The sequence below is a fragment of the Narcine bancroftii genome, chromosome 1, assembly GCF_036971445.1.
Source record: "Narcine bancroftii isolate sNarBan1 chromosome 1, sNarBan1.hap1, whole genome shotgun sequence".
Lineage (NCBI taxonomy): Eukaryota > Metazoa > Chordata > Chondrichthyes > Torpediniformes > Narcinidae > Narcine > Narcine bancroftii.
This window is the reverse complement of record NC_091469.1, coordinates 83,727,247-83,744,143: the sequence shown is the minus strand read 5'-3', so window position 1 is coordinate 83,744,143 and position 16,897 is coordinate 83,727,247. Positions and strand designations below refer to the sequence as shown.

Sequence of the window (16,897 nt, the reverse complement as noted above, 5' to 3'; positions counted from 1 at the left end):
ATAGGAGAATAAGGAAAATGTTTGATGTTTTAGGAATGTTGTCTTATAAAGGGTTCAAAACAAGAAAACAGAAATGTATAAGAAGGAAAGGTAATGATGGAGAAACGGAAAGGGAAGATAAACAAAGTATAAAATGGCTACGTTGAACTATATGACTTTAAATATTAATGGAGTACATAACCAAATTAAAAGGAAGAAACTGCTAAATTTACTGAAAAAAGAAAAAAATTGATATAGCATTTGTGCAAGAAACACATTTAACTGAATTGGAGCACAAGAAATTAAAGAGAGATTGGGTAGGACACGTAACAGCAGCATCGTATAATTCAAAAGCAAGAGGAGTAGCTATATTAATTAGTAAAAATGTGCCATTTAAAATAGAAGAGGAAATAATAGATCCAGCAGGGAGATATGTAATGATAAAATGTCAGATATATTCGGAGTTTTGGAATCTACTCAATGTATATTCACCTAACGAAGAAGATCAAAAATTTATGCAAGATATCTTTTTGAAGGTAGCAGATACGCAAGGGAACATATTAATAGGAGGGGATTTCAACCTGAATTTGGATTTAAATATGGACAAAACTGGGAAAAAAATTAACAGAAAGAACAAAGTAACCAAATTTATAATTAAATCGATGGAAGAAATGCAACTTTTGGATATATGGAGGAAACAACACCCAAAGGAAAAGGAATATTCATATTACTCGGCTAGACATAAAACATACTCAAGAATAGACCTATTTTTGTTATCAGCTAGTATGCAAGATAGAGTAAGAAAAACAGAATATAAAGCTAGAATACTATCGGACCATTCACCCTTAATATTGACAGTAAAGTTAGGGCATCCCTCCAAGAATGTATAGATGGTCATTAAACCCCATGTTACTTAAAAGGCAGGATTTTAGAGAATTTATTGAAAAACAAATAAAAATGTATTTTGAAATAAATATGGAATCAGTGGAAGATAAGTTTATACTATGGGATGCAATGAAAGCATTTATTAGAGGGCAAATAATAAGTTATGTAACCAAGATGAAGAAGGACTATAATCAGGAAACAGAGCAGTTGGAAAGGGAAATAGTAAATATAGAAAATGAATTAGCAATGAAGGAAGATACAACTAAAAGAAGAGAATTGGCGGATAAAAAAATAAAATATGAAACACTACAAACATATAAGGTGGAGAAGAATATAATGAAGACAAAACAGAAATATTATGAACTGGGTGAAAAAACGCACAAAATCCTAGCATGGCAGCTTAAGACAGAACAAGCTAAGAAAATGGTATTGGCATCAAGGAAAAAAGACAAACAAATTACATATAATCCAAAAGAAATTAAGGAAAACTTTAGAGAATTCTATGAACAATTATACCGAACTGAAAACGAAGGGAAAGAAGGGAAAATAGATGAATTTCTGACTAAAACTGAACTACCAAAACTACAAATAGAGGAACAAAATAAATTAACAGAGCCATTTGGAATAGTAGAAATACAAGAGATAATAAAAAAATTACCAAATAATAAGACACCAGGAGAGGATGGATTCCCATTAGAATTCTACAAAACATTTAAAGACTTATTAATTCCGCCCCTCCTGGAAGTAATCAACCAGATTGATAAAACACAAAGCTTACCAGATTCATGTAAAACAGCAATAATTACAGTAATACTAAAGCAAGGGAAAGATCCACTCTCACCAGCGTCATATAGATCAATATCTTTACTTAACACAGATTATAAGATAATAGCTAAACTATTAGCAAACAGATTAGCAGAGTATGTACCGAAAATGGTAAATTTAGACCAAACTAGATTTATCAAAAAAAGACGCACAACAGACAATATTTGTAAATTTATTAACTTAATTCATGCAGTAGAAGGGAATAAAGCATCTACAGTAGCAGTTGCTTTAGACGCAGAGAAGGCCTTTGACAGAGTAGAATGGAATTATTTGTTCAAAGTATTGCAAGAATTCAGTTTACCGGAGAAGTATATTAATTGGATTAAAGCATTATATAAGGGACTGTTAGCAAAAGTGACAGTAAATGGACATGTATCAAAGCAATTTAACTTAAGCAGGTCAACACGGCAGGGATGCCCACTATCACCTTTATTGTTTGCGTTAGCTATAGAACCACTAGCAGAATTGATAAGAACAGATAATAATATAAAAGGAATAAAAATAAAAGACAAGGAATATAAAATCAGTTTATTTGCGGATGATGTTATAGTGTACTTAACAGAACCAGAACTATCAATAAAAGAATTATATAAGAAATTGAAGGAATATGGAGAAGTGTCGGGTTACAAGATAAACGTAAATAAAAGTGAAGCAATGCCTATGAATAATGCGGATTTCTCAAAATTTAAGAAGGAATCACCATTCAGATGGCAAATGCAAGCAATAAGATACCTAGGTGTACAAATAAACAAAAATCTCGGCCAACTATATAAACTCAATTATTATCCACTAATGAAAAAATTACAGGACGATTTAAAGCATTGGAAAGATTTACCACTAACACTAATAGGAAGGATAAACTGTATTAAAATGGACATTTTTCCAAGGATATTATACTTATTTCAGGCATTGCCAATACAACTGACAGAGAAATTCTTCAAGGAGTTAAAGAAAATAATAAGGAAATTTTTATGGAAAGGGGGGAAACCGAGGATAGCACTAGATAAATTAACAGAATGCTATAAACAAGGAGGCTTACAACTGCCAAACTTTAAAAATTATTATAGAGCCGCACAATTAAGATACCTATCAGATTTTTATCAAACAAGGGAAAAGCCAGATTGGACGAGATTAGAATGAGATAAAATAGGGGAAAAGATACCTGAACACATATTATATAAATGGGATGAAAAATTGGTACAACATAGAAGTTCTCCAGTATTACATCATCTCCTCAATATTTGGAAGAAGATTCATGTAGAAAGAAATAAAACAAATTATCAATTACCAAAACTAATATTGACGCAAAACAAGTTACTCCCTTTTACAATAGATAACCTTTCCTTTAGAGAATGGGAAAAAAAAGGGATTAAAAGAATAGAAAATTGTTTTTCAGGAAATAGATTCTTATCCTTTGAACAAATGAAAGATAAGTACAATATAACTCAAGATACAGCGCTGGCATATTACCAATTGAGATCCTACTTGAAGGATAAATTAGGAAGCAGTTTGAGTTTGCCAAAGGGAAGTAACCTTGAATATGTGATTACAGATACAATGATAATCAAAAGATTTATAACAAATATGTATATTAAACTGCAAGAAAAGGAGAATGAGGAAACAAATGGTAAAACTAAACAAAAATGGGAACAAGATTTAAATATAAAGATAAAAAAGGAAACATGGGAGAAGTTATGCTCCAGAATGATGAGAAATACAATAAATACGAGGTTACGTATGATACAATATAACTGGATACACAGGCTATACATTACACCTCAAAAGTTAAATAAATGGGACCCAACAGTATCTGATAGATGTTTTCGATGTAAAAAAGAAATGGGAACAACAATTCATGCAATCTGGACATGTGAGAAAGTAAAAAAATTTTGGGAAGATCTAAATCAGATATTAAATAAAATAACAGAAAACAATATACCAAAGAATCCAGAGATCTTCCTCCTAAGTAACATAAAAAACAAAGAATTTGGAATTGATTTGGAGGATGCACAAAAAAGATTTGTTAAGATAGCTCTAGCCGTAGCAAAAAAATGTATTATGTCAACCTGGAAATTGGAAGATAATTTGAAAATACAACAATGATATATAGAAATTAATAAATGTATTCCATTAGAAAAAATAACATATAGTTTAAGAAATAATATTGAAATATTCGAACAAATATGGGAGCCTTACATTAAATACAATAGCGAAAACCTACCGGGGACAATCATTACCTAAGTTAACGGAAGGAAAAGGAAATGAAAAGAATGGACTCAGTAGAATTTCTAGTGTATTTTTATTGAATGACAACATTGTCTGACTGGTTTAATGTATCCTAGATTGTATACCTTAAATGGACGGGATGGGGGAGGTAGGGAGGGTGGGATGGGAGGAGGGAGGGGGGGTTGAAAATGGCACTGTATATGTGTGAAAAGGAAAAAGTGTGTACCATGGTTAATGTGATTTATGGTGTGAAAAATAAAAAATTTAAAAAAAAAAGAATCCTAACAAGTTTGTCAAACAAGATCTTCCCTTTCTAAAACCATGCTGCGTCTGCCTGATTGAACCCTTACGTTCCAAAAGTTTCACTATTTCATCTTTAATGACGGCTTCAAGCATTGACTTCTCTGATTTCTGTTAAACCCCTTTGTCCCCCTGTCTCTTTTCCTCTAGTTCTGTCTCTCTTCCCTTTTCCCTCTGACTACTTTCACAGAGCCAAAAATCAATTCTTATCTTTCCTTTTATCATATCCAATTAACACCTTTTGTTTGTTGGTCTAGACTCTTCCCTTCCCATTATTTCCACTTCCTCTCCTAGTCTTTATTCAGATGCCTGCCTGCTTTCTATTTATACCTTGAAGAAAGGCTCAGGCCCAAAATATCAGTAATATATATTTTACCTTCTAAGGATGCTGTGAGATTGGCTGAATTCCTCCAAAACTCTAGACTATAGCTCAATTATAGTGTCTTCAGACCAGACTCAAATTAGTGAAGAGCACAGGTTGGAAGAGTAAAGGCAGGAGTTGGTTAAAGTGGTGCATGACTAAAAGGATGTTTAGGAGAAGATTGCCACCTGAATTATTGACAACCAGTTGCTGTGGGGAGGGGGAAAAACAATTAGCACTAACCAGAACAGATGTGAATTCATCATTTTAATTGAGGACATGATTTTTAAACGGATGTCTTGCTGCCTTCGTTCTCAGACTTCCCATCTATTGTCTGCAGTTTTAGAAGTGTAGAATTTACTACGGTGACAATATCCTGAAGGAAGAACAAAAGTAAATTACCATTTTGTTTTTTCAATTTTTGTCTTGTGTTATCTCCTGCACAACCTTCACCCTTTAATGAAATGCTGAACCTGATACAACCAACTTTGTATCAGTCCTTCTAATATTAGTGCTGACAAGTCAAAAACAGGAAGCGGAAGAGATCATTTACCTCTGTAGAAAAATCATGGCTAATCTGCATTTAACCTGTTTTATGTATTTCAGTTGGCTTCCTGTGTTCATTGGTGTTTGAATTCCAAGTTTTAATCATCCTTTATGGAATAAGGTTTCCCGTAAACAGGTGACTGCTAGTTTCAATATAACATTTATTTGTTGAATCCTTACATTATCTTTTGCTGTCAATTATGTCCCAATTAAACTTAAATATCCAGAGTGATATAGCCTAATTCATGGAATCTGTCCTCAATTTTAATTTTTAACCTCCATAATAATGAGCTCTGTGATAAACAGCCATGAGACAGCACATCCTGATGCCTTCCTGATCATTGTGGGAGACTTCAATCAGACCAACCTGAAGAAGTCTCTGACAAACTACCGTGAACACGTCACATGCAAGACCAAGGGAACCAACACACTCAACCTCTGCTACACCACTGAGCCATACCACGTTCGCACTTGGGCAAGTCTGGTCTCCTGGCGTACTTCTACTCCCGGTGTACAAGTAGAGATTGAAAATAACAGCACCAGTGGCGAAGACAGAGAAAGCATGTTCGAGGGAGGCAGAGGAGCATCTGCACGATTGCTTTAAATCAGTGGACTGGAACATATTCAAGATCATCCATAGACTTGAATGAATATGCAACAGGTGTCACCAACTTCATCAAGATTTGCGAGGATGACTGTGTCCCACGCACGCAAATACCAGGTGTTTCCTAATCAGAAGCCCAAGATGAATCAGAGACTTCGCAACCTGCTGAGAGTGCAAACAAGGACATTTAAGGCCAGGGATCAGGATCTTAACAAAAAGTCCAGGCACGAACTGCAGAGGGCCATCTCTGAAACAAAGTGGCAATTCTAGAGGAAGCTAGAGACAGGGAGTACATGCCATTACAATCCACAAAGCGAGGGCGAACTCTATAGGTGACTGCAATGCTTCACTACCTGATGAGCTCAACACCTCCTAGGCCTGTTTTGAGAAAAAGAACCAAACAGTGCCTATTAGAATCCCTGAAAAGGATAGTGATACCTGTCTCTGAGGCTAACGTCAGAACATAATTCAAGAGGGTGAACCCTCACAAGGCATCAAACCCTGATGGCATACCTGGCAGGGTACAGAAAATCTGCACCCTGCAACTAGCCAATGTTCATGGACATTTCCAACCTCTCATTGTGGCAGTCAGAGATTCCACCTGTTTCAAAAGGGCATCAATCATCCTGGTACCCAAGAAAAGCAATGTGAGCTGCCTCAATGACTACCACCCAGTAGCAGTAACTTCTACTGTGATGAAATGCTTCGAGAGGCTGGTCATGGCCAGAATTAACATGTACATAAGCAAAGATCTGGACTCACTGCAATTCGCCCATCATCACAATTGCTCCACAGCAGATGCAATATCACTGGCTCTCCACTATCCAGGGCTCACCCCAAAAACAAATTTTATACATACAGCTGCTCTTCATAAGACTACAACTCAGCCTTCAATAACATTATTCCCTTAGTGCTAGTCAAGAAACTACAAATTCTAGGCCTCTGTTACTGGATCCTTGACTTTCTCATTGGAAGATCACATTCAGTACAAATTAGAAACAACGTCTCCTCCTCCCTGATCATCAACACAGGCACACCCCAAGGATGTGTGCTAACCCACTGCTCTACTCATTATACACCCATGACTGTGTGGCCAGATACAATTCCAATGCCATCTAAAGTTTACCAGTGACACCACAGTTGTCGGCAGAATCACAGATGGCATTGAAGAAGTGTACAGAAGGGAGATAGATCAGCTTGTTGAATGGTGCAATGACAACAACCTTGCGCTCAACGTTAACAAAACAAAGGAGATGATTGGAGACTTCAGGAGAAAGTCAGGGGAACACAACCCAGTCCTCAGTAGTGGAGAGGGTCATGAACTTCAAATTCCTGGGTGTCACATCTCCAAGGATCTGTCCTGGAGCCTCCACGTTGATGCAATCACAAGGAAGGCTTATCAGCAACTATACTTTGTGAGGTGTCTGCGGAGATTCGGTATTTCACTGAAGACTCTCATAAACCTCTGCGGGTGTACAGTGGAGAGCATTCTGGCTGGCTGCATCACTGCCTGGCACAGAGGTGCCAACTCAGGACAAGAATAAACTCGAGAGGGTTGTTAGCTCAGGCTGCGACATCACAGACACCAGAATTCATTCCATTGAAGACATCTACATGAGGTAGTGTCTTAAAAAAGCAGCCTCTATTCTCCACCCAGGCCATGCCCTTTTCACTATGCCACTATCTGGGAAAAAGGTACAGGAGCCTAAAGATGAGCACTCAACGACACAAGGACAGCTTCTTCTCCACTGCCATCAGATTCCTGAATAATCAATGAACCACTGCCTGAATTTTCGTGCACTATTATTTTTACTTTTTTAAATCGTAATATTGCAAGATGGTTATAATATGAATGTTTACACTATGACGCCGCTGAAAAACACCGAATTTCATGATTCTGATTTTTTGAAATCAACATCAGTAATATCCATTCTGAGGTGTTCCCAAAATGGAATGTAATAATCCAGATGGGATTTAACCACAGCTTTACATTTACAATCATATAGCTTCCCCACTTTTGATCCAAGCTCAACAGGAATGGTTAATAGGATGGGGGGGGAGAGAATCACGCTCTTTGAATTAACGCTCAATTTGAATGTCTATTTAATGACCTTTGAAGCCTACTTTTGAATCTGGCTTTGCTGCCCATTCTGACAAGATCATGAATTAAAATTCAGAGTTTACCAAAAAAAAGTTCACTTCTCTAAATCCTTAGCCATTTCCTTAAATGTTTGTTCCCTGGTTACTGTCTCTCAAATTCCTTATGAATTTGAACACCTCCATCAAAATTCTCCATTTAAAGGAGGACAACCACAAGACATACTGTTACAGCTACCCTACATCTATGTAATTTAATAGGTTTTTAGTTTGCCAATTCATATGGCAGGTGTATGAAAATGAAGGAAGTGCACAAGGTCAATATTCAGTATACTACACTCACCTCATTTGATGCAAATTTGATTTTGATTTCATTCAGTAGCTTGTCTACTTTTTGGGAGATTAGATCAGGCAACACATCCTCTGGAATAACATCAGTAATCAGGTTTATTAATTAAACTAACATTGAAGAAAAACACACTTCTCCCAACTTCAGGACATTCTAAGATATGTTTAGAAGTGTAATCACTTGTAGTGTGGAACCAACAGCAAGCTCCCATGTTCTGCAATTAATATTGGCCCAGGACACAAGGAATAACTTCCAACTCTTCAAAGTGGCACCAGTGGGACTTTTAACTCCAGTGGGACAGGTTATCGTGATGACAACTTGTTCAAAAACTAGTATTTCTGGCAGTGCAATGCTCCCTCAGTATTACCCTAGCAGTTTCTCCTGGACATGTATCAAATACTAAAAACTGTACCAGTACCTTGAATGATCACTTCCAATGTCAGTCAGAGGAAGCAAAATAAATACTCAACAACAGTTCCAGTAACTCAGCACTTTGGCACTGTACTTTGTGAAGGTTCACTCTGGCATAGGGTTCTGCAGAAATTAACCCCTTGGCCCTCAGTCTTTTGTTTCAAAATTCAGGGGCCTGTACTGGAGAACAGGTGAGATTCTACACCTGCAAGGAATCATCCCAAAGTATGACCAGTTATTAGCCAGGACTTTATAAAGCAACCATTGGGGGAGTATACTCTTCATTCCCCCTCTCCTTGTCCAATCACACCTTCCTTCTCCAGAATCCATCTCACCCACTGGCTTCCATGTTCCTCCCTCTACACCCACTCTCCCACTTCACTCTCTGATCTGTGCTATCCTTCAATCTCCCACTTCACTCCCTCTTCCCATCCAATAACCCACACAATTGAACCTACCGTACTGCACCATGTCCAGAAACACCATGCAGATAGTCTGCACCACTTTGGCGTCAGTCTGATGGATGTAGTAACTCTCTTTGATCACTTTCAGACCATCGTGTTGCATGTCCGGCACCAGAATCCGAAAGGCCACCAGCTCTGAGAGAAAGGATCCAGATTGGGTATCTTAGACACATTCACACTTCAGCTCTCTTTATATCACTTTTCAAATCAAGACTCGGTCCATTAATTTTTTTACATTTAAATTTAGAAATACAGCACAGTAACAGGCCATTTCGGCCCTTGAGCCTGTGCTGCCCGATTACTCCTATTACAGCCTGGTTCCTTTTGAATGGTGGAAGGAAACCCATGCAGACACAGGGAGAATGTACAAACTCCTTCCAGACAGTGCCGGATTCGAATCCCGGTTCCTGGTGCTGTAATAATGTTGTGCTAATCGCTATATAATAACCATGCTGCATTGTCTCCGATCCTTTCATTCTTCCCATTGTTCCATGATTTGGTCTTCCCAGCAATCTTAAAGATTTCAAAAGTTAATCTTGGTGTAGTTACTCAGGCCTTTAACCATCTCCTTTCTCAATGAAGGCACCTCCCAGCAAAACTTCTACCTATATAATTTTAATACAGTAAATTGCCCCTTGGCACTTTACAGGATCTTTAGACATATCTGACACCAACCAGTTGAGAAATCATTTCTAAAACACCATCTTCAAAGAGTAATGCGAGATCATTAAGGAAGACATTCCAGAGATTAGGACATTGATAACTGAAGTTATGGATGCTAATGAACAAAATCAGGGGCAATTACAAAGGCAGCATTGAAGGAATGGAGCCAGAGGGGATTACAAATAAAGGGAAGGGTGAGATTATGGAACAAATTGAAAATGAAGACAAGTATCTTGAAATTGAACCTTCGCTTCAGCTGGAACCAATGTTGGTTGGTAAGAAGTGAGTGATGAGATTTGATCCAGTTTATAACAAGGTTGAGGCAGTGTTGGATAACACATTTGCATTGGTTCAAAGAAAGAAGGCTAAAGTTGTTAATTTACTGATAACAATCCACTTGGATTTTCTCCGGGTGCTCTGGTTTCCCTCCACGTTCCAAAGATGTATGACAGCCATTCTCAATCTTTTTCTGGCCATGGCCCCCTAAGTACACTCCTCAATGTTTATGGGCCCCCTTCCCTGTGAAGCAGTCAAGTTTAGTTGGTTTCTTCCATACTTCTCTCCGACTGACTACATAAAAAGCATTAAAAATATTTTATGATTTCAGTCTGTGGCCTCCCTTAAATGTGCTGTTGGTTGAGAATGCTTTTGTACGGGTTAGTAGGTAAATTGGTCACATGGGTGTATTTGGGAAACATGGGCTTATGGGCTGGAAGTTGCCTATTACCATGCTGTATGTCTGAATTAAAAGCATGTAAGAGGGTTTAAGATGGAAATGAGTGGAAGCATGGCCAGGTTGCACAATATAATTGAGATGGAAACTTGCATCAGGGGCTCATATTTGGGTTAAGTGCAACAAGTTTTATGGGCAATCTAATTCAATCTTCTCAATATTGAGTTAGATAAAATCTCTGTTCATTGACCTACCTGATGTTGGTTAAGAGTCTGACAATTTTGGAACAATAGTCGGCAGATTTCAAGGAGGAGGGATATCGCCAGAGGAGATAAAAAACTTGAGAACCAAATGAAAACTAGGAAGGGAAGCTGGTGCCTTGTAGTTTCATCAAGAGGATTGAGAATGATAGAAAGTGAGAAAAACTAACCAGTATGTACATCAAAATTTAGAAGAAAACAAGAAATTTGGTGCAGGTAATCCAATAATTTCAACCTCGGCATCACAGAAGTTCATGATTTTCCTTGCATTTGTTAAAAGCAAGAAAGGAGGACACAGTGGAAAAGGAATAAAGAAGAGAGTTTACAATTGAGAAGTATAAGGATTAAATTTGCATTCCACACAGTTGAAAGGTTACTAAGAATAGGTAGGAAATAATGAAGTGGAGATTACAATCCCTGTGGCTGTGGAAGCACTGGAGGCGAATCTACGGACACTCGGTGACTAGGAGGAACTCTCTTGTTTTTCTCTCTCTGACTGTAAGTCAGACTGTAAGAACTATAAGAGGTGCTTAGGCAATTCCTGCCAGAGGCGAATATGTCTGCCTTGCAGCAGGCAAAAAGAAATTTCATAATATGACACTGTTTTATAACTATGACAATAAATTGAATCTTGAAATCAGCAAGGATCTAACAAAATTGCAGAGCAGGCTCAAGGAATCAAGTGGGTCATTCCTGGTCCTGGTCCTAATTTGAATGTTCATATAGGCAAACTAAATCCTTACTAGATCTATTCAACTGTCTCTCTTGTATCTATGGAAATAGAAGCAAAGTTCATACCAAGAAGAATATCCAGGTGAAAGTGACTAAAGATGTGATTAGTGACTTAAACATCAAAAGATGTAGTTGAACAGATCACCATCTGCTGACATGACATTTTGAATGTAGGGCCAAAAGCAAGGTAGTCAAGATGAAGGAAGTTGAGGGTCAATTATCTTCCAGATGTGATCACAAGAGTGGTGAAGTGGAAGGTGAATATGTTTTTTTTTGTTGTGTCAAAAGTGATCAGTTTTGCTCTGTGATTGAGAGGATGAGGGGAATAAGCCCATCTCATAGGAACATAGGAAGTAGGAACAGGAGTAGGCCAAAAATGGCCCATCGAGCCTGCTCCGCCATTCAATACGATCATGGCTAATCTAATTTATGGTGAGTTCAAGCCAATTAGCATGGGTTAGGTAACCCATGTAGAATGGGACAATAGGAGGATCATTCCACATGAATGAGATGGAAAGAAAGGAAATTAATTGAAATGCAGGTTGAAATCATGAAGGACAAGGAGATGCATGAGTACAGGCCATGGATGGAAAGCAGCAAAAATACCCCATTGAGAATTTTTAATTTGTATTTGCATGGATGATAAAGGATGGGGATTTTACTTGTAATTAATGGCAATACAACTATGGCAACAGTCTGGGCAAGAGTCCTCATCGAGGGGAAAGGAGTTGAATACCGTCCCTCAGCCAGTATTCCAACATCCTCGATCTTGAAGTAAGCATCCAGTGTGAGCTCACAACTACATTTACATTCTGGGGAGAAATGCAGTGAAATCTGATCTATTTCCAGAGCCCACGAGGTCAGCCCCTGGAAAACGAACAGGACAGAAATGAGATTAGTAAGACTAGCCAGCAGAGTCCAGTGGGATGAGCCAGTTGGCATTACTGATCTTAATGCAGCAATGAATGCCTCAATAGGCCCTTCAAGAGAGGCAGGAAAGCAGTTGAAGCCAAATCCATTCTATGTCCACTGGATAAATTGTTCACTGGGTAAAGGATTGATCTATAACTCTTACCAGACATTCGAATCAGGCTAGACAGTGTGAGGCAGATGTTTTTTACGCTGTTTTCTTTTCGTATGTGGAGGTCAAATGCCTGAATTAGGAGCAGAGTGATATCTTCAAACTGGGCATCAGACAATGTCTCTACAGAGAAATAAAAACATGGAAGCACTCATAAAACTGGGATTAAGTCATATAATTGGTGGCAGTGTGTGGAGACTAGGCCACCAAATAGATTGAGCTGCAGGAGGACACTAGAATAGATGGACTGAAAAATGTACGGTCGTGGCATACAAATGGAATCTGGCACTCATCATGACTCCATACATGTATTATAATGTAGTGACACACGGATTGGGTAAAGCTCAATGACAGACTCATAGGCTGAGTTACACTGAATACAACACAAACCACAGCATACAATCCCCATGCGTGACACATATGATCTGCATATGCACATACTGCATCCAGGTTGAAGCATGTGAAATGTTCCAGAAAAATATCACGTTATTTTATGTATATGTCTGTAATAAGACTTGTCACATATTTAGTATGTAGTTGTTTTCAGACAACTGCTATTTAAATTTTGTGATTGCTTCTTTATTTCTCTCTACTGTTTTATTTTCATTTTTGTTTAAATGTACATGCTTTATTACAATGAGGTTCCTGGACAAACCTTCTAAGGAAAGAGCCCACAGTGCCGAGCAGGCTGACTTCACCACATCCCCGTTCTGAAGATGATTCTCCAGGACCTGCCAGACGGTTTCCAGGGCACCTTCCAATTGTGCCGTTCGCGCATTCCCTTCTGCAGGAGGACAGGGAGAAGAACATGTTTACCCAATAACTGAATTCTGTGTGATGAATTCTGATGTGAGAATGTTCTCTAAGTGAAGAGCTCAGAAATGTGAATGAATAGAGAGATTTAGGAGCCAATCTATAGAAATCTTTAAAAGTTATTGGAGGGTAGAAAAGATGAATGGAACTGACTTTCATTGCAAGCTGCACAGATTAATGTCCTAATTTCTGGTTTATTTGGTTTTGGTTTGGAGTAGCCGGAATGCATTTTCATGGAAATGTTATTGGGACTAACAGATTAAATGGATGGTACAGACCAGGCTTGTACAGGTACTCCCCAACTTGCGACTTATGCGACTTACGTCCACTCGCACACATGACAAAAAATTTTTTAAAGAAAATATATAAAACATGTGTTTACGGTGAAAATCGAGCCTATATATGATAGCAGCCATGTTGGCTGCCGGCCAACCTCTTGCAAGAGCTGGCCTTGGTGGCCACCTTGTTGAGATATTTCACCACATTTTAACTTCTTGTGTCCTGTTTTGTTCTGATTCTGTTGTTCAATATTCTGACAGACAGATTTCAGAGGCCAGTAGAGTCCTCAGATTCTGCAGCCACAGAAAGAATGAGAAGGATTCAGAGGTAGAAAACGGAGGGAAATTGATCGTTTCAGACTTCAATATCAAAGATGGGGCAATTCCAATATACATCCATTCCGAGACATGACCTGTCATCCAGAATGGAACATGGACATATGTTGGGGAGTACCTGTATTCTCTTTACAAAGTGAAGTTAAGATGACTTAATTGAAGATTATAAGATAGTTCAAGGACTTGAGGTAGATGGACAGAAATGAATTTCGCTGGTAGTGAAATCAGAGGACGGTCATGATCTTAAAGTAAGAGTTTGGCATTTTAGAGTATTTTTTACACAAAGGATCGAGCACCGTCACACTGAGCACTGGCACTCCTCAGGGCTGTGTGCTCAACCCGTTCCTGTTTACACTACTGACACACGAATGCATCACTAGATCCAGCTCCAAAAGTGTCATCAAGTTGGCAAATGACACATCAGTCATTAGTCCCATCAGCAACAAAGATGAGCTGCATTACAAAGAGGTGGAAAAATCTTGTGAAATGATGAGAGAGTAACAACCTGTTTCAATGTGGTCAAGATGAAGGAGATGATCATGGACTTCAGGAGGACCAGGAATGACCACCCTCCACTACACATCAATAACTCTGTAGTAGAGAGTGGAGAGCACCAACTTCCTTGAAGTTTACTTAACGAGGGACCTATCGTGGGCACTCAACATCTCTTTACTTGTCAGGAAGACACAACAGCGACCACTTCCTGAGAAGATTAAAGCAGGCAAAGCTACTGTCCACCATTATGTTAACCTTCTATAGATGCTCTATCGAGAGTGTCCTGCATCAGCTGCATCACAGTGTGGTATGGTTGCTGCAGAGAAATGGATCATAAGAGTGGCAGAGAGGATCACTGGAGACTCCCTCCCTCCTCCATCGATGTGATCTACTGGGATTGTTGTCTGAAGAGGGAGTGCAAAATCATTGAGGACCCCTTCCACCCTGCACACAGCATCTTTCAGCTGCTCCTGTCGGGGAAGAGATACAGCAGTCTGAGGAACAGCTTTCTCCCACAGGCAGTGAGAATGTTGAACGATCAAAGGAACTGCTTACACTACCCATCCGAGACTCTCATTTATACTATACTATATTTATGTATTTATTTGTATATATCAATACTTGTTCTGCATGAGTATTATTTGTCTGTATATGTGTTATGTCTGGTTGTGTGTCTACATGTTTTGCACCGAGGACCAGAGATCGCTGTTTTGTCCGATTGTACTTGTACAATCAGATGACAATAAACTTGACTTAAAATCTGCATCTCTCTTGCAAAGTGTGGTTCAAAACTTGGGAGAAATTAAAATTTTTATCATTATGGTTGATGAATTTTATTGGTTAGAAACATTAAGAGTCATGCAACCAGAGCAAGTAGATGGGATAAGATACAAAATATGATACAGGGTGTCATGGTTTGCATAGAGGTTCTCACAACACCATTACAATGATAGTGATGGGTTCGAATCCCGCACTGTCTGTAAGGAGTATACATGTTCTTCTCATGGGTTTCCTCCGGGCACTCCGGTTTCCTCCCACTATTCAAAACATACGAGGATTGTAGGTCAATTGGGTGTAATTGGGCAGCATGGGCTCATTACTGTGCTGAATATCCAAAGTTAATTTTTTTTTAAAAGATGCCCACAATCTAAAGAGCAGAAAAGACTCAAAGGTTATGAATGCCTTGCACCTTTCCCTATGCAAAGCTTAAGGAGCCTTAGATTTTTTTTTACTGACAAGGTAAGTCATATTAAGCATATAGCACATGGAGTATACTAAATAAAAGTCATTTGGGCATTCCAGTTCAGATCAGTGTTTATCCCTGTATAATCTCTTTCATCACCAAAACTTCCGAAGTGATTATCTACTTAGCTTCACCTTCCTATTCCAAATTACAATCAGGAAGAGACAGAATAAACAAGAACTCACTGTTAGTGACAAGGCTCCAGATAGCTCCACAGCAGGGAATGCAAATGTGACTATAATCAATATACATTCTTAATGTCATCAAGATTGACTGGATCCCATTGGCTTGCCCAATCAGTTTTCCAGCTGCTTCTGTAGAAAGAAAAACACTTTTGGGATTCAGACAGTCACAAATGATCTGAGCTCCAGATATAGTTGATCTGGGCCCCCAATGAAAAAAACTCAGATCAGATATCATTCCACCTTTTGGCTTAAAAACAATCCAGTCACAGTTGACTGGATAGATTCTCATTACACAACCACAACTGAGCAGACTTCCTCTCTACAGTCTGATGAAACATAGGAATGAAGAGTATGAATTAGATAAAGAGTAAAGCTCATATTACTCTTTCTCTCAAATTATACCCTGAACAGGAACTAAATTGGTTTTATATATGAAACTACGTCTACACTATCCAATCAAACACTTTCATGGCACATAAATACTTCCAGTGTTAAGGGCAGCACAGGTCATATAAGATTAGGGATCATTCCATCTTACCCCATCAACCTCTCCCAGGTCATGATACCACTGGGAAAAACTGTCCTATTCTGCATTTCCAGAATAAATCCAGACAGACCCAGATTAAAGCTGCCTCTGAAATATTCCATTAAACTCTCTCCAAGCTAATTCAGTACTGACTTTTATATATATATATATATATGTAGGAAAGTTGCCTCATTTATAATGAATATAAAACAAAGCAAATGTAACCCTTATTCATTAGACCATGGCAATGGCCCCCCAAAGTCTCAGCTCAAGGTTCATGGACCCTTTCCCCATGAAGTAGTCAAGGTTTGGTTTCATCCATACTTCTCTCCTACCAACTAAAAAAAAATATATATATATATATATATATTTATGTAGGTGAGAGGAAAAGAAAACAAGGCTTTTACTTAAATGTGCTGGGGGTGGGAGGGGGTTGGTGGGGAATCCAGGGGATGCCATAAGGCCCCCGTTGAGGAAAGCTGCTCCAGATCATGATGCTGTGTCCTTAGAAAAGATATTGTTGATGCAAATACCACATTTTTGTTTGAATTCCTAGAGCACAGTA

General features: G+C 38.5%; 1 protein-coding gene across 5 annotated transcripts in view; it reads right to left on the bottom strand.

Annotated features, from left to right (window-relative positions):
* Nucleotides 1-4,827: 4,827 nt before the first annotated feature.
* The window catches only part of LOC138760602 (serine/threonine kinase-like domain-containing protein STKLD1), a 70,662-nt gene continuing 58,592 nt past the window's right edge, over nucleotides 4,828-16,897 (bottom strand). For 4 of the 5 annotated variants that reach the window (XM_069931387.1, XM_069931370.1, XM_069931377.1 and 1 more), the window contains 6 exons: nucleotides 15,807-15,935; nucleotides 13,112-13,240; nucleotides 12,451-12,579; nucleotides 9,042-9,182; nucleotides 8,167-8,246; nucleotides 4,828-4,952 (listed from right to left, as the gene is read on the bottom strand). In XM_069931387.1, the coding sequence (XP_069787488.1) occupies nucleotides 4,863-4,952; nucleotides 8,167-8,246; nucleotides 9,042-9,182; nucleotides 12,451-12,579; nucleotides 13,112-13,240; nucleotides 15,807-15,935 (698 nt within the window). In that variant the 3' untranslated portion in view covers nucleotides 4,828-4,862. The remainder of the gene's footprint in view (nucleotides 4,953-8,166; nucleotides 8,247-9,041; nucleotides 9,183-12,450; nucleotides 12,580-13,111; nucleotides 13,241-15,806; nucleotides 15,936-16,897) is intronic. The other variant, XM_069931402.1, reaches the window with a different exon arrangement.